Raw genomic sequence first — 18,363 nt, 5'->3', positions numbered from 1 at the left:
TTAACAAAATAATAGATTTTATTATAACATTGCCTCCCTAGAGACCAGCCTAGTCTAGATGAGACCCTGGAAACAGAGACATTTATACCCATATTGTTTCCCAAAAGATATACTAATAAACACTTCCCACCAGTGAATGTAAGTGTTTTCCACTTCCTTCCCAATACTTACCTTTCATCTGATCCTTCTGAGTCCATCCCCTGAGCTCTAGGATTGTAGGCATATGCATACTGCCAGCAACCACATGATGGCTCACACACATCTATAATGAGATCTAGTGCCCAGAACACTATGTACATAATAAAAAAATTTTTTAAAAAGTAAAAAAAATAAAATCTTTCACAAGAAAGTTAATGTAAACTACATAACACTGTTTTCTGATACTGACACAACTTTAGAATAAATTTTACGATCAGTTTCAAACAACAACTACATTTTTTCCCCACATTTTTAAAAACACTATGGAAAACTTTCCTATCTAGTAAAAGTAGAAGTTTCAGAAATTTTATTTTTATACTCAGCATCAATCATAATCTTAAACTTTTTTTTAATGTGTTCTAAAAATAACATTCTACTGAAGATGGAACATATTTCATTTGATTATTTTTCTCTTTTTTTTTTTAGATTTATTTTTATTTCTTGTATATGGCTGTCACCTGCATGTATATGGCTGTCACCTGCATGTATATGGCTGTCACCTGCATGTATATGGCTGTCACCTGCATGTATACTTGCAGTGCCCACAGAGGCCAGAAGAGGGTGTCCGACTCCCTGGAATTGGAATTGCTGGGTGATGTGGGCCATCACATGGGTGACTGAAAAAGGAACAAGTGCTTTTAATCGCTGAGCCATCTCTCCAACCCCCTAGTTTTCAGTTTTTCAGGTAAGGGTCTTCCTGTGTTGTCCTGGTTGGTCTGAAGCCCCTGGCCTCAAATGAGTGCGCTTCCTCAGACTTCTACACAGCCAGGGCTGTGGGCGCGTGCCACCAGGCCCGGTTTTTACAGTCATTTGTAATATACAAAAAACTGTATGAGAAAAGATGCAGCCAGAGATTTAAAAAATGATGCTTTTGGGAGCTGGAGCGATGGCTCAGTGGTTGAGAGAGCTTGCCGCCCTGCAGGTACCATTCATATAATTACGTTCTTGCAATCCCTTTTTATAATTCTGGACTTAAGATAATTCTAGACCTATTATGAGCACATCCTGAAGCAAATTTCAAGTTCTATAGCTTGCCGCCTGGTATGACAGTACTCCTCTGAGGGTGTGGATGACCGAGGCTACTTCATGCTGTCTCTTGGAAGGAGGCCACCTCAACCACCCACTAGGAGTGAACCCCCACCTTGGCCCACATATAATCTTATTTTTCTTCTTTTTCTCCTGAGAACTTTCTTTTCAGTTGTTGTTAGAACCTGAATTCTTGATGTCCACTTGCTCTCATTCCCTTTCTCCTGTCTCTTGTTACCACCAAGCACAGCTGTTGCCCATGCTTTGAATTATGGCATTCCTCAGGGTACTCCGTAAAAGCCTGATATAGATGCCCTCTTCTAGCAGGGCAGTGTGTGTTCGTGTCATGCTTTAGTTGGTTTTCCTGGGTTTTTTTCCTTTTGGTTTTTCGAGACAGGGTTTCTCTGTGTAGCTTTGGAGCCTGTGCTGGAATTCACTCTGTAGACCAGGCTGGCCTCAAACTCACGGTTTTCCTTTTTTTTTTAAAAAAAAAACTAATATTTTATTTGTATAAATATATATTAAAACTTATGTGCATTGATACTTTGCCTACATGTATGTCTGTGTGAGGGTGTCAGATCTTGGAGCTACAGAGAGTTGTGAGCTGCCATGTGGGTGCTAGGATTTGAACCTGGGTCCTCTGGAGGAGCAGTCAGTGCTCTTAACTGCTGAGTCATCTCTCTCTAATCTGCCCCCTCCAGTTTTTCTGGATTTTCTTTGTTCTTTCTTTGTTCTCTCTCTGTCTCTGTCTCTGTCTCTCTCTCTGTCTCTGTCTCTCTCTCTTGATAGGATTTAGGAAAAAAAAACAATAAAGGTGGGGAAAAAAAATCTTCCTTCCAAGAGCTTAGATGGAGAATTTCTGAGGCCTTGGGACACATCAGGTCCTAATATTAGGTCAGATGGTTTGTAAGGTAGGATTTATGAGGTAGACTAGAGTTAAGAAAGAATGTAATAGTCCAATTTTAGTTTTTTGTTTTTGTTTTTTAAGCACGTGTAGGAAAGGAACAAAACCTTTCTGGCTTCAGTGCTTTAATGTCAACTCTAGGAGCACAGCAAGGGCTCTGTTCACCCAGACTCTGCCCCAGGGTGTCTGTCCACCCCAGCCCTAGCCTGGCTCTGCCGCTATGGCTCAACCATGCTGCTGAATCCATGCTCTGGGCTCCCCGATTTTGTACAAGGACATGTGCTCTCCCCGAGGCCCTGCACACAAAGGAAATGAATTTTTCACCATTCTTAAAGGAAGACAAACAAGACAAGGTGTTAACGGCGGGGAGTTGGGGTGGGACTGCTCCAAGTTTCTTCTGGTAAAGTAGGAAACATCTTGAGCCCATCACACTGGATCTTCAGGTGAGTGTGCGGCAGGCTTGTCTTCCCCACACACTGCCGGATGGGGAGTGAGTTTAACGATGGGATGACCATCTTCGGACTCTCCCCAACACGGACAGCTTCTTTAATATGGCTCACAGTATCTACTTGTTTGTTGTTTTTCCATCATGGTGGTGTAATTGTAGATACTTTTCTGGCTATTTAATATCTGTCACCATCACTAGACTCTAAGTGTATCATGGCAGAGGCCAATGAGGCGAGCATTATATGAACAATGGTTGGCTCCCTACTAAAACTATAGTAGTAGGTATTTAATTGGGGGTAGTGGGGGCTGGGTCTCACTATGTAGTCCAGCTGACCTGGAACATACAATCCTCCTGCCTCAGGCCACCAAATGCCTGGATTACGGTTGTCCCCAGTCTCAGATCAATGTTAAGTATATGAATATGTAATAAACAGATGCAATGATATACACACAAAACACAAAAGTCAAACAACGGAAAAACAGCCACCCGAGCACCAAAACTGCAGCAGAAGAGAACGGATTCCTACAAGCTGTTCTCTGACCTCCACATATGCATTCCCCCAACATTAAATAAATAGTAAAAAATAACATGCACAGTGAAATTATACAAAGTATGATAATGTAGAACCGTTTATTGACATATAAAGGTGTCCATAATATAATGATAAATTTTTAAAAATCAAATTATAAAATAGTAGATACATCATGTCATTTTTATAAAAGAATCCCTATGTATACAGATACATACATTGTAAGGTTGACAGTGCTAAGGTTATAGATAGAGTCTGTTACTCCCCATACTATCGGTAGTTTTTCCTTTTCTCCAGAGGAGTCTCGCTAAGCAGCCTCACATGGCCTTGAGCTCAGGAGCCTCCTGCCTCAGCCTCCCAACAGCAGGGATTACAGGCCTATGACACAAAGCCTGGCTCTGAATTGATTTTTTTTTTCTGTTAATTTTCCTTATGTAAAAACAATGATTTCATAATGTGACTTTTCAAATAAACAGCATTTACTTGATTTATAAAGTATTTCTATTTTGGAAAAAAAATCAAGGAGGCATTAAAAATGACCGTTTATCTCCCATCACGAAACTTCAATTACGCAAGTAATTTTGTTATGATATATTCAATTAGATAATAGTAGAAAAAAAACAAAAAAAAAAACCCCTAGATTTCAAAATTTTAAATTTGATTTAAAAAAACAAAACAAACAAACAAAACAAAACAGGGTCTCTTTATGTGTCCCTGGCTGTCCGGGAACTCACTATGTAGACCAGGCTGGTCTCAAACACACAGAGATCTACTTGTCTCTGCTTCTCAAGTGCTAGAAATAAAGGCGTGCCCAGCCTTGAATTAGATTGATCCTCACGCTATCTGATTAAGATGGACCTTTATCAAGATGATCATTAGTTGTGTTTCTATATAAACTAATTTTATGTGCACAGTTTCCCATTTGACCCTTTACCTGATCTCGCTCCTACTGAGGATCAGGAGAAGAAAACAGATCCCACGTCCCTTTCTTTTAGCTGACGATCAATAAAATTAAAAGTCAACAAATCCCTAAGCATAAAAACAAAACAAAAAAAAAAAAAACACCAAGCCAACGGCTGCTGCATTTATGGTATTTTACGTCACAAAGTGAGTGTAAAAAGTCAAGTATTTCCCAGCAAAATGCCAAAGCATTGCCACAGCTCTAGAAGTCTACCCACTGCAAACAGTTACCTGGGACAGCCTTATGGGCTGTAAACTATAGTTCAGACCATATTGTAACTTCCCCTTTAAATAATGCTAATGTGAGCTATCAGACATTTACAAATGATACTTTGTACCCAAAGGGAGAGTATACACCCATCCTCTGAAAAGATAAGCAGAATTGCACTTATTTTGCAGAACAGTTACCATGATTGTAGGGAAATGGAAAACACTGGCATAAAAGCTGCTTTCCCCAGTGAAGTGTAATTTTAAACTTTCACTAAAAGTCAGTTAAAAAATTAAAAAAGAAACATGGCAAATACCACACATATATTGCTACTTGCCTTTTAGTAACATTAATTTTGCTTTGTTGCCTGTTTCAACTCATTGACACAAAGATCTCAGCACCATTTTGAGAGGTCACCTTCTGACCTACACAGTGTGATACCCCAAGAGAACCATGACACCATCATTCGTTTTCAGCAAAGAGCCTAACGTGACAGCCATAAATACTGTGCCTTAGAGCCTTAAGCAGGTAACTCAAATCACTTCTAATGCAGCTGTAACAGGAATTTGTGAGGCATATAGCAGCTTCCCGTACTCTTTGGAAATGCATAAGTTCAAAGTTGTTGTATGTAACATTATTTCAGATCTAGCAGCATAAATGCTGGGTTTTCCAGGTAGGATTTCCACAGATTAGAGAAACGTGACATTGTGGCTCCATCAATGATTCTGTGATCAGCTGACCAGCTCACATTCATCATTTGTGCTTTATAAACTTCTCCTTTCTGGTCAAATCGGGGAAGAGCCTAGAAATAATGGAAAAAACAAAACATAAACAAGGGTAAACTTTTCCTCTCTCAGAGTGGAAGGAAGATCTGCCAAGAACAGCATAAGGTCCAGAAACTCCCTGCCAATAAGTGGGCATCCACCAGGGCTTCTGAAAATGCTACCTTCTATTTCCCCTACCCTCAGGAGATCATGTCTGAAGCTTTAACTTCTTCAAGGTATCTCCTGCCCCATATATAATATTTACATTAAATTTTATCCAAATGTCAAATAGTTAATGTATTAATCGCCATGTGCTAAGTCATCTTACAGACTCTTAAAAAAAAGACAACTGAGATAAGCAAAATACTCTTCACTGAAGGCAGCACGGAAGGAATGCACATGGACACTGGTCAAGGAGCTGGGGCTTGATGGGAACAGAAAATCAGTCTGACAACTTCTGTGGGGTCATGGTGTGAGACAATTGTCTGTATTCTGCCAATTATATTTTAAATAAAATGCTGATTGGTCAGTAGCCAGGCAGGAAGTATAGGTGGGACAACCAGACAGGAAGTAGAGGCAGGTCAATGAGAACAGGAGAATTCTGGAAAGAGGAAAGCTCAGTCTGCAGTTGTGACCCAGCTACAGAAGAAGCAAGGTGTGACTGCCTCACTGAAAAAGGTGTGTGCCACCTTTTTCATGTGGCTAACACAGATAAGAATAATGGGCTAATATAAGTTGTAAGAGTTAATAAGAAGCCTAAGATACTAGGCCAATCAGTTTATAACTAATGTAGACCTCTGTGTGATTTCTTTGGGACTTAATGATTGCAGGAACCGGGCAGGACAGAAACCTCAGACAACAGGGTCAGGGTGAAGGTAGGAGATATGGTCACTGAAGGGCTCTGTAGGGATATTTCATTTGTTTTTTAATAAGTAAAGCTTGCCTGAAGATCAGAACACAAAACTGTCACTCTAGTCAGCCATATAGGCCAGGTAGTGGTGGCACACACCTTTAATCCCAGCAGCCACACTAGTTAGCCACAGAGGTCAGGCAGTGGTGGTGCACGCCTTTAATCCCAGTCCTAGAGAGGAATATAAAGTGGATGAGACAGGAACCAGTCTTAGCCTGAAGATTTCATAGAGGAAAGAGCTCTCTAGTGGCTGGCTGCTTTGCTTTTCTGATCTTCAGGTTGAACCCCAGTATCTGTCTCTGGGATTTTAGTATTCATTCTACAGGGTTCTCTAACAGGCACTGCAAACATGATACCAGCAGGTCTTGTCGTCTCCCTTTTCCTCTCTCCTGCTAAACTGTTAGATTACATCCCTAAAGCTAGCCACCAACTTCTAGTCCCTTATTTGGCCACCGACTCACTCCTGACACTGATCACCAAGTTCCAGCTAACAAAACACTGAGGTCCAGCAAGTAGAATTCATTATTCGACCACACTGGCTAATATGTCCAGCCAGGACTTAGCAATTCCCCTAACACAGACTTCTTTTCTCCTTAAAAAACACTCCTGCAGAAATACCCGCTGTCTGCCCTTGTCCCTGTTTTTGAGGCAGTTGTCCCTCCAGGGTAATGAAATCTCCTTTGCGTTGAGAATTTGATGTCTGGGTGTGTTCTATGCCAACTCCAAGGCCCTTTCAGTCACTGACAGAGAGCATGTCATGAAAGGCAGGGTTTCTCCATCGTAAAAACAAAAGTCTCAATCCATGACAGGTGATTCTGAGAAAACAAACATTAGGGCTCTGGGAGTAGCTCACTGATAGAGTGCCTGCCTAGCATGCACAAAGTTCCATCCTTGGTACCAAGAAGCAAAGAATAACGCAACAAATGCGCGTTAGAAATCAGCTATTTGGGCCACAGAGCTGGCTCAACATGTGGATCACACTTCAGATCCCAGGACTAGGTAGTAACCCGGGTGGGTCCCTACACACCTGTAAGGGCCGGCACACAACAGGTGCAGACGAAAGGGCTGCGGAGGTTTGCTGACTGCCAGCTGAGCTGAAAAACTCAAGCTCCAGGTTCCGTGAAGATCATGGGTCAAAAGAGTAAGGTGATACAGTACAGTGATAGAGAAGGACACACACACACTTTAGCCTCTCAGCACACAAGACTCAAGCACACACACACACACACACACCACATCACACACAAAACAAAAAACCTTGCCATTAATAAATAAGAAATATACAAAATGTAAGTTCTAACTTATTAGATTTAATAGACCCGACAAGATGGCTCGCTAATAAATCCGCTTGCTGCCAAGGTCCACCACCTGCATTTGAACTTTAGAACTGACAGAGTAGGAGAGACCTGATTCCTGAAGTTGTCCTCTGAGCTTGACACAAGTGCTATGGGGTGTGTGTGTGTGTCTAGCACTCCTGCATGTGCGGAGCACTCATGCACGCACACAGAGAAGGAGTGAGCGTCACAACCCTACAACCCTATTCTAAAAGTCCTAAACCATGGCCACAGATCAATTTTTGGAGTCACCTAGATTCTTGTTCAAAATACAATTGCCTTCAAAATCAAGAAATCAGCATTTTGCCAGGTGTGGTGGCACACACCTGTAATCCCAGTAGGTGACAAGTGGACAGGAGGGCCCAGAATCTGAGCCAGCTGGAACTGTACAGTGAGCTCTGATCTAACTCAAACAGGGAAGAAAGAGGCATACTGAGCCAGACTTCACAAACTCACACTAGAAAGCAGAGGGAAACCCTCAGTGCTGAGTCTTCATGGTCAGTCTTCCAACTTGCTCAGACTGTCTTGCAGCTACTCACTGTACATACCTTAATTGCTCCCAGGGCCCCGATGGCTACTTCAGGTGGCAATATCACTGGTTTGGCATAGGTCCCACCAATCTGAAAAGAATGGGAAAATTTAGCTTTCAGGGAATGCCTGGTAGATGATGGGTGGTATTTTATTTGAGTATATGATCAGAAGTACATGCAAGTTACACATACATCTGAACAGCACAACTTACTGATCCAATGTTGGAAAGAGTAAATGTCCCTCCAGTAAGGTCGGTGGTACTGAGCTGACCCGAAGAGCCCAGTTTCTGGAGGCGGTTCAGTTCCAAGGCAATCTCAAATACAGAGCGGACCTGAACATTCTTCACATTGGGGACGATCAACCCCAGCTCAGTATCCATTGCTATCCCAATATTGTGCGATGCCTATGAAATAAAAATGACCCAGTAGAACTTTTACTACATAAGCTTATGACAAGAACAAACTCCGCTCTCTTCTACAACACAGATGCTGACTGTATCACCACGCGAGGCATGCGGTGCGCTGCAATCCCAGCATCAGGACGCTGATGGAGAAAGACGGACAGTTTGAAGCCAGCTGTGCCATATGGCAAGACCACATCCAAAAATCCAAAAGGGCAAGAAGACAAAACAGTCATCATTTTCTCTAGCGTAGAAGTCATTGAGAAGAAATAGTTTGTGGGGATGAGACGGCATTCTGGGTAAAGGCACGTTCTGCCAACCTGAGTTCAAACTCTGAACCCGGGTGAAAGGGGAGAGAAACTCTTGCAAGTTGTCCGCTGACCTCCGCTCACATACAGTGGTACCAGTTTCCTCCCCGCAACAAAATAAATGTAAACTTTTTAACAAGAGTAACTTAACCGAGCTTGAGAGATTGTTTTAGAAACAAAAGTCTCTTTTTAAAATTAAAAATTATATTTGTGTGCATATGTGTGTGTACATATAAACACTATGACATACATGTATGTGTGTACATACAAACACTATGACATGAATGTAGAGGTCAGAGAACTTGCAGGAGTCAGTTCTCTCCTTCCATCATAAAGATTCATATGATATTTACAAAAAACAGTGCTAAGGATATATTCAAAAGAATGAAAGAACTAACCAGAAGTCATCATCAGAGTTTTTTTTTTTTTAATTTTTGTTTTTTGAGACAAGGTTTCTCTGTAGCTTTGGAGCCTGTCCTGGAACTAGCTCTTGGAGCCCAGGCTGGCCTTGAACTCACAGAGATCCACCTGCCTCTGCCTCCCAAGTGCTGGGAATAAAGGCATGCGCCACCACTGCCCAACTCATCAGATGTTCTTTAACAACTAAAATATTTGGGAGACAAGAGCAGAGGCCGAACTCGGGTTCTGACAAGATGGCCGGGCTGCCCCGCAGGATCATCAAGGAAACCCAGTATTTGCTGGCAGAACCAGTTCCTGGCATTAAAGCAGAACCAGATGAGAGCAACGCCCGTTATTTTCATGTGGTCATTGCTGGCCCCCAAGATTCCCCCTTTGAGGAAGGGACTTTTAAACTTGAACTATTCCTTCCAGAAGAATACCCAATGGCAGCACCTAAAGTACGTTTCATGACCAAAATTTATCATCCTAATGTAGACAAGTTGGGAAGAATATGTTTAGATATTTTGAAAGATAAATGGTCCCCAGCACTGCAGATTTGCACAGTTCTGCTATCAATCCAGGCTTTGTTAAGTGCTCCTAATCCAGATGATCTGTTAGCAAATGATGAAGCCGAGCAGTGGAAGACCAATGAAGCCCAAGCCATAGAAACAGCGAGAGCATGGACTAGGCTATATGCCATGAATAATATTTAAGTTGATCAGATCATCAAGTGCACATCACTTCTCCTGTTTTGCCAAGACTCTTCCTTTTTTTGTTTGCATTTAATGGACACAGTCTTAGAAACATTACAGAATAAAAGCTCAGGCATTTTCATCTTTGGTGATTACATGCACATTAGCAAATCTACGTCTTGTCCTGATTCACTGTTGGAAAGCATGAGCAGAGGCTAGAAGTGTCATCCGGGTTGTTGTGAAGTGTTTAAAAGCAGTGACTCTGTTTGGATTCATTTCCCCATCATGGTTTAAGTACAAAGCACTGTGAATGAAGGTAGTTGTCAGGGTTAGCTGCCAGGAGTATGGGTGTTTTTATTTTATTTTTTAGGGGGAAAGTTTTATTTTAATTTTATGGTTTCCTTTCTCCTTCCCCCTCTTATGGGATCTAATTGCAGTGGTTAAATGCAGCTAACCAGTTTTTTAGCATATGCTCTCTAGCCAAGTCTAACTTTAGACGCTGTAGATGGACAAGCTTGATTGTCTGAACCAAAATGGGAACATTAAATAAACATCACAGCCCTCACTAATAACATTGTGACTTTGCTGTCAAGTGTAGATTCTCTGCCCCATCCCCCCAAAAGAAGAAGAAGAAGAAAAAGCTTGTGACCATTTTGTATGGCTTGTCTGGAAACTTCTGTAAATCTTATGTTTTAGTAAAATATTTTTTGTTATTCTACTTTGCCTTTGTACAGTTTATTTTACTGTGCTTATTTCACTTTCCCGATGTGACAATCGTATTTAAAATTTAAACAGATGGAACATTCTGTTTTGGTCTTCTCCATTTGACAAATTGATTGGCAAATGGAGAATTCTACCAGTTTGTTTCATTGATGCGGATTTGTGATAGGATTTTACTGAATGATTTTACTTAAATTATAAATATAAACTGGCTCTGAGCATGAAGCATCAGTATCTATTCTTTTTTTTAACCCTCCTAGAAGTTTTAAATAAATGTTTCCTGATTTAAAAAAAAAAACAAAACTAAAATATTTGCTGTAGGCCACTTATTGAATAAATGACAATATCACATCTATTGATGTGTGATGACATCCACAGTATAGTAAATGGAAAATTGAAAAGCAAATTAAAGTTTGTATTACTTAAATTAATTCATGGAAGAATATCAGTATGAGCAGGGAGTAACTGAGGCCACAGAACCGAAGGCAAACATTATTTTCTCTAAGTTTTTAAAATAAGCTATATTAGGAAAGATTATTAGGCGTGCCACAATAGCTTTGATCAGATTGCTTGTATTACCTAAGTGTACCTTTTGTTTCTGTGTTTTGCTGATGCTGGGTAAGCACTCTGCTACTCAGCCACCTCCTTGCAGCCCCTAAGCTTACTGCTAGCTGAGTATTGCTAATGAGGAATAACTATAGAAATCAACATTGCAAGAATTCTGTCTTAAGAAGCTTTTACTCCAAACAGAAGACTTCGCTCAGACTGGATTCAAATGTATTACTTAAAAATATATATTATTAATTACTGTCTTTTGAGCTGGAGAGCTGGGTTAGGGGTTAAGAGCATTCACTGCTCTTCCAGAGGTCCCAAATTAACTTCTTAGCACCCACAGGAGGCTCACAACAGTCTGTAACCCCAGCTCCAGGTGAACCGACGCCTCTGACCTCTGAGCACCTGCACTCACGAGCACAGGCCTCATGCAGAAATACACTCCTACCTACACGTACTTTTAAAAAAATTGCTCTTGTGGTGGTTTGAAAGAAAGTGGCCCCCAAAAGGAGTGGCATTATTAGGAGGTGTGGCCCTGTGAGGGTAGGAGTGGTCTTTTTGGAGGAAGAGTGTCACAGTGGAGGTGGGCTTTGAGGTCCCATACATGCTCAAGATACTGCCCAGTGTCACAGACCACTTCCTGTTGCCTGTGACCAAGATGTACAATTCTCTAGCACCATGCCTTCCTGTAAGCCATCATGTCTTGCCATGATGATAATGGACTAAACCTCTGAAAATATAAGCTGCCACCTCAGTTAAATGGTCTCCTTTATAAGAGTTTTTGTGGTCATGGTGTCTCTCCACGGCAATGGAAACCCTACCTAAGATGGCGCTCTTCCTTAAAGTTCCAGAAATTTAATCCTGAGAGAGGATTCTCTTTGGAGGTGCTAAGTAGAGTGGGTGAGCCAATTCACACCTCACATTTATACAGTTCCTCTGTTTTAAATGGAGAACCAGCAGGACCTGAAAAGGGCAGGCTGCGCAGCTGAACAAAGTCACTGAACAGGGAAAACACAGCGCTGACTGCCCTTCAGCTTAACCAGTTTAACGGCTTATGCAATGCCTTCCAGTCCTGTCCGGAAAAGGGTCGTTGAGTATCCTAGAGGGCTCTAACCTACAAGCACATGAGCACCATCTTCTAGTACAGCGGGATTTTCACAATGCATGGCCAACCTTGTAGGTGATGTTCTGGCAGTTTTCGTCCACGGAGGCATTGAGGATGGGAAACTGTAGCAATCCCAGAGAGGCGGCCTGTGGAAGAGAAAGATAACGCAACATGACACTCTTGCCTCACACAGGCAGAGGGGACTGGAAGCAACAGGAGGCAGAAAGGGAAGCGGGAAGAGAACTCTTAATTCAAGGCTACACACACACACACACACACACACACACACACACACACACACACACACACCTGGGTTTGCCACTCCCACCTGTGTCTCCAATGAAGGTGAAACTAGGTTGCCGGCATAATTTAAAAACAGATGGTGGCCGGGCGATGGTGGCGCACGCCTTTAATCCCAGCACTCGGGAGGCAGAGGCAGGCGGATCTCTGTGAGTTCGAGGCCAGCCTGGTCTACAAGACCTAGTTCCAGGACAGGCTCCAAAGCCACAGAGAAACCCTGTCTCGAAAAACCAAAAAAAAAAACAGTTGGTGAAGTGGCTAGGTCACCTGCAAACGTGAAGGGAATTTCCCAAACGGCCACGCAGGCTGCCAAAGTACCAAGGAAGTCATCTCAATCCCAAGTGATTTCCTCACTTAACGTGTAGATTTAGATTTTTTAAGAAGCAAGCTGATAGCTCAAAAATAGACTAGGAATTCAAACACAAAAAGGCAGGTAAGCCACCTCTCTGTGTAGAAAGAATATGCATTAATGACAGCAGGGTGACCCTGAAAGGCCAGTGTGCCACAGGTGTCCTTGGCCTGGTCAAGGGCAGAGCTGGTGCAAATATGTACTGGAGCCCACCCTGCTGGCACAAATCCCTGTCTGCCCCCTTTAATCTCTCCCCTATGTTTCTTTGTATCATTTCTCTCCTGCCCATATGCTGGAGAGCAACTGAAGTGTCTGGAGTCTACATCTGAACTGATCTGATATTGATAACACATAGATATTTGAAAAAGGAGGCCAGGTGAGATGCCTCATGCCTGTAATTCCAGCACTTGGAAGGCTAGGACAGGACTGTAAATTCCAGGCAAGCCGAGGCTATCTACTGAAATGCTGTTACAAAAACAACAAAACAAAACGATATGGTAGGGGGAGACACCGGGTGGATGTTTCAGGTAAAACTGTATAATCCACCAACTATGTGTATAGCTCGATGTGGTTCAAACAGGGTGAGGTTTTGAGGAGACAGGAGGGGTAGCTAGCAGAAACTTGTATGCGGCACTAAGGATTTGGGAAACTCGTGGAATATTAATTTACATTTGTTATATTATGTTACATTTGTTTATGCTGTAGAACATTTGTTTAGTGATGCAAAGATGTGCTGCATTCTTTTATGTTGCATTTGTTTCATTCTGTGAAGCTGTGTTACGTTGCCTGCCTAAAACACCCGATTGGTCTAATAAAGAGCTGAACAGCTCTATAACAGCAAGGCAGAAGAAAGGATGGGCGAGGCTGGTGGGCAGAGAGAGAATAAACAGGAGGATAATCTGGGAGAAGATGTAGGAGCAAGAGAAAGAGTGAGAAAAGATGGGGCCAGCCACCCAGGCACACAGCTATAAGAGGGAAAGTACGTAAAAGCCCAGATGCAAAAGATGGATGGGATAAGTTAAGGGAAGCTGGCTAGAAAGGAGCCAAGCTAAGGCTGGGAGTTTATAAATAAGAATAGGACTCTGTGTGTGATCTATCTGGGAGCTGAGTGGCGGGTTCCCCAAAAGAATAAAGAAAACAAGCAACAACAGGAAACCAACTAAAGGCACTGAATGGAAACTATTGAAGAGTCAGGAAATGACACGATTTGCGTGAAGGGTAATTCGTCTTGGTAGACTGTGAAGGAAGTCCAGGAGGAGCAGCGCTGAGTGAGAGGCCAGACCAAAACAGACCAGAGCAGACCAGAAATGTGGCTTTTCCCTCTGCTAGGTAATGTCCACGACAAGATTCTCAACCTCTCGGAGGCCTCTTCAGAGGAATGTGGGGATGGTAATCTACATGTTTTGGGGTACTCTGAGAACTAAGGGGTAACTGCAGTATGCTTACCCAAGCCTAGCACACACTGCCAGCTGCTCAAGGTCAAGCACTGGAAACCATCCTCGGAAGTCCCCCGTGAATGCTCTGAATACATGAAAATGAACTCCTATGGTGATGTGCAAAATCTCAAACAGAACTTTCCTAGGACCCTTTCAGAATGAAAGGTTTTCCTCAAGTCTCACAGTTCTCTTCCTAGTTTGAAGTGGGGGAGACGGCTCAGTGGGTGCAGGCACGTGCTGTTCTTGTAGAGGACCATCACAACTTGGTTCCTAGGACCTAAACTAATGACTCCCAACTGCCTGTTAATGCTCATCCCAGGAGATCTGATTGATATCTTCTTCTGTCCTCTGTAGGCACTTGAATGAACACACACACAAACACACAAACAAACAAACAAACAAACAAACAAATAAATTGCTTATGCCTTTAATCCCAGTATTTGGGAGGCAGAGGCAGATTAATCTCTGTGAGTTTGAAAGCAGCCTTATCTACATATTAAATTCGAGGCCAGCCAGGGCTGTTTAGTGAAACCCTGTAAATAGATAGATGGATGGATAGATAGATAGATAGATAGATAGATAGATAGATAGATAGATGAATATTGGGCTGGCGAGATGGCCAGAGCTGTTTAGTGAAAACCTACCCAATAAATGAATGAACAAACGAATGAATGAATATTGGGCTGACAAGACGGTTCAGGTGAGTGAGGCACTTCCCTCCAAGCCTGACAACTTGAGTTCAATCCTTGGGACTTACAAGGTTTTAGAAGGAGGAATCCGACTCCTGCAAGTTATCCTCTGGAGTGCACTGGAGCATACAAACACACAAACGTACATTCATGCACACGCATGCATGCACACAGACGCACACTAAATAAATAGATAAATGTGACTTGAACATAAAATTAATCTTTAAAAAAGGAAGCAAGAAGATAAAAGCACAACATAGATTTTAATTGTATAAATTCTTACGAAGCAGAGAGATGGGTTTAGACATTTTTTTAATCTAAGTCTGACAACATGTTATGAAGTAGTATAGCAAACCTATTAACCTACTATTTCTTTTTTTTTTTGAAGATTTATTTAATGTATGAGTGCTCTATCTGCATGTACACCTTTATGACAGAAGAGGGCGCTAGATCTCACTATAGATGGTTGTGAGCCACCATGTGGTTGCTGGGAATTGAACTCAGGACCTCTGGAGGAGCAGCCAGTGCTCTTAACCCCTGAGCCATCTCTCCAGCCACCTAACCTACTATGTCTTTACAAAACAAGTGGCAGTGTCCTCTGGGGCTTCTCTTGGAAGGGGTGAAACTCACCTTTAAGAAGAAGGGCATGAAGGAGAGTTTGATTCCCCGAGCCAAAGCAACAGGTTTTAACTCTTCCCGAAGCTTAACCAGTTCAGTAAGGTCAACCTCATCACAATAGCCAAAGTGGGGAATCTTCAGAGCTGCAGACATGGTCTTGACCATTGCTTTTTGGAAACCTAGAAGAAACCCAATCCTTTTTTTTTTTTTTTTTTTGTTTTTTTTTGTTTTTCGAGACAGGGTTTCTCTGTGGTTTTGGAGCCTGTCCTGGAACTAGCTCTGTAGACCAGGCTGGTCTCGAACTCACAGAGATCCACCTGCCTCTGCCTCCCAAGTGCTGGGATTAAAGGCGTGCGCCACCACCGCCCGGCTTCAATCCTTTTATATAAATCTAATAATATGTTATTTTTCTATACAAATTAGAGAAACGGGATTGCATCATTATAATTCCACGATGGATTTGCACTTTTCTGTTAGTAAGAATTGACAGCTGGAAGTGGGGGTGCACACCTTTAATCCCAGCGCTTATGAGGCAGATGAAGGGACACCAGCTTACTAGGACATGGCTCTGGAAGGCCTTGCCCTTCCCCCCAGTTCCCTCTACCTTGCTAAAGAACATTGCATTCCTAAAGCTGGCCACCAAGGTCTGTTCCCTTACTTGCTTGCTTCCTCCACCTGAGTCTGACCACCAAGGCTCAGCTATCGAAGTATTGAAGTCCAGCAATCAAGCTCCCTTTGGCTCACCTAATTAACATACCAATCAAGATATACCACCCCATCCTAGCCCATTCTAACCCTGCCCTCCCCTTTTCCTCCTATTAAAAATTACACCTGCGAGGTCATTGGCTGCTTTCTAATCCAGGCCAGGATCAGAAAGCAGCCACTTTAACTTTTCTTCCCTGGTTAATAAAGGATTTCTGTGAAAAGAGGTGTTTGTGTGTGGTTTGTACCTAATCCAGGGTCCGGGAGGAAGCCCCTGCTGTGCAGGGGTCTTCTTCAGCAGAGACAGGCTGATCACTGTGAGTCAGAAGCCAGCCTGGTCTACATATTGAGCTCCAGGGCTACATAGTGAGACCCTGGCTCAAAAAGTCATCAGAAATATTACCAGTGAACACAAGTCCCCTGAGGTGGCTGCCCTGAAGCAGATCAGCGCTGCTTCCTGTCACCATTACCTGTTACGGGCTCTGTCCTGTCTTTGCCTGTGAACACCGGAGGCTTTGATACTGGCGTGGGAAAGGGCCTGTCTTTGGCTTGTGGTGGAGGTGGTGTTATTTCAGCTTTTGGTGAGGGAGGCAATATGGCTCCTGTCTGCTTTTCCAGAAAGTTGAGAATATCTTCTTTAAGTATTCTGCCATCTTTTCCGGAGCCGACAACTTCACTCAGCTTAATCTAAAGTACAACACATTTTAGTGCTAAAAATAGATCGAGCATCAAAGTTTAAAAGTGGAGTGTAATCAATTAAAGGTAAAAACTCTTGCCCAAGAATGTAGCTTGAGGAAGCAACATTTTCATCATTTTGAGAGCTAAGCTTCAAGATCTCCGTGTAAGTGGCTGTCACTTTTATGTACACTGTTGTTCATTTGCCCATTTAAATCTCCAAGTCTCTCCCATTATTCTTCCTTCCTTCCTTCCTTCTTTTTTCTTTCTTACCAGGGTCTCACTGTGTAGTCTTGGTCAATCTGGAACTCACTGTGTAGATCAGGCTAGCCTTGAACTTCAAGAGATCCGCCTGCCTCTGCCTGTGAGTGAGGGGATTAGAGGTGTGTACCACGCCCTGCTTTCTCATAATTCTTTTTTTAAATGAGCTTTTATTTCTTTATTTGTTGTGTGTTGTCTTGTCTGCATACAATTGGTGTATCACTTGTGTGCCTGGTACCCAAGGAGTCCAGACGAGAACTCCAGATAAGGACCAGAGCAGAGCTAGTTGTTAGCTGACATGTAGATTGTGAATCGAATCTGGGTCCCTAGAAGAGCAGGCAGGTATCTTAAGCACTAAGCCATCTCTCCAGACCTTCTCCTGTAATTCTTAGTGTTTAGTAATTAAACCCACTATTTTGTATAATAATTACATATTGTTTTTTTTTTTAAAAAATATGAATGTGATAGGTGGGTGCCTAGACCAATCGTCATCAGAGAGGCTTTCTCAGGCAGCTGATGGAAGCAGAGGTAGAGACTACAGACAAACATTAGGGAAGAGAGTCCAAATTGGAGATCTCCATTGCCCCCACCTCGGAGCTCAGTGAACCCCAAGGAAGAGGAGGAAAATTGTAGGAGCCAGAGGGGTTGAGGATAGTAGGAGAACACGGTCCACAGAATCAACTAAGCAGGGCTCATAGAGGCTCATAGAGACTGAAGCAACAATCACAGAGCCTGCACAGGTCTGTGCTAGGTCCTCTGCATATACAAGATGGTTGTGTAGGTTGGTGTTTTTGTGGGACCCTTAACAGTGGGAGTGGGGGTGTCTCTAACTCTTTCGCTTGCTCATGGAACCCCTTTCCTCCTATTGGGATGCTTTGCCCAACCTTGATATGAGAGTTTGTGCTTCAGGTCTTATTGTATCTTGTTATGATGTGTTTGGTTGATATCCCAGGAGGTCTGCTCTTTTCTGAATAATGGATCTGGGAGGAGTAGAAGGAGAGGAAACTACGGTTGGGATGTAGTGTATGAAAGAAGAAGAAGAAGAACAATAACAACAACAAAAACAATAACAAAAACTATGGCTGTGAAAGAAAAGGTACAGACAAGACGGGTATGCAAACATAATCTTAGCATTTAGGAGCAGAGGCAGGAATACTGAGTTCCAAGCCAGACTGGGCTACAATAGAAAGTTCCAGATGAGCCTGGGAAGCATAGTATCTACTTAAAACTTCACCCCTAAAAATGGAAAGAGGTGTAGATGAGTTGTGGAGTGTTTGCCCATGACCACACCAGGCAGAACACATCAGAGAGTATGCCCTTGGATAGTTCCTCATCGGCAGGAGAA

The 18,363-nt window shown here is 42.6% G+C and overlaps 2 protein-coding genes across 2 annotated transcripts in view; one reads left to right on the top strand and one right to left on the bottom strand.

The window, feature by feature from the left end:
- Window positions 1–3,195: 3,195 nt before the first annotated feature.
- Dbt (dihydrolipoamide branched chain transacylase E2) overlaps window positions 3,196–18,363 on the bottom strand; it is a 34,835-nt gene continuing 19,667 nt past the window's right edge. The window contains exons 6-11 of the mRNA XM_057793523.1: window positions 16,553–16,769; window positions 15,393–15,559; window positions 12,057–12,134; window positions 8,024–8,215; window positions 7,830–7,901; window positions 3,196–5,075 (exon numbers count right to left, since the gene is read on the bottom strand). Coding sequence (XP_057649506.1) covers window positions 4,908–5,075; window positions 7,830–7,901; window positions 8,024–8,215; window positions 12,057–12,134; window positions 15,393–15,559; window positions 16,553–16,769 — 894 coding nt within the window. The 3' untranslated portion in view covers window positions 3,196–4,907. The remainder of the gene's footprint in view (window positions 5,076–7,829; window positions 7,902–8,023; window positions 8,216–12,056; window positions 12,135–15,392; window positions 15,560–16,552; window positions 16,770–18,363) is intronic.
- LOC130889652 (ubiquitin-conjugating enzyme E2 N-like) lies at window positions 9,142–10,634 on the top strand. Its single transcript, XM_057793524.1, has one exon. The coding sequence runs from the start codon at window positions 9,174–9,176 to the stop codon at window positions 9,630–9,632; it is 459 nt and encodes a 152-aa protein (XP_057649507.1). The 5' UTR covers window positions 9,142–9,173; the 3' UTR covers window positions 9,633–10,634.

This window comes from Chionomys nivalis, chromosome 18, assembly GCF_950005125.1.
Source record: "Chionomys nivalis chromosome 18, mChiNiv1.1, whole genome shotgun sequence".
In the NCBI taxonomy this organism is placed as follows: domain Eukaryota; kingdom Metazoa; phylum Chordata; class Mammalia; order Rodentia; family Cricetidae; genus Chionomys; species Chionomys nivalis.
The sequence above is the reverse complement of the archived record's forward strand: the minus strand, read 5'-3'. Positions and strand labels throughout refer to the sequence as shown.

Coding starts and splice junctions, on each gene's coding strand:
- LOC130889652 (XM_057793524.1), top strand. CDS start 9,174: ATGGCCGGGCTGCCCCGCAGGATCATCAAGGAAACCCAGTATTTGCTG.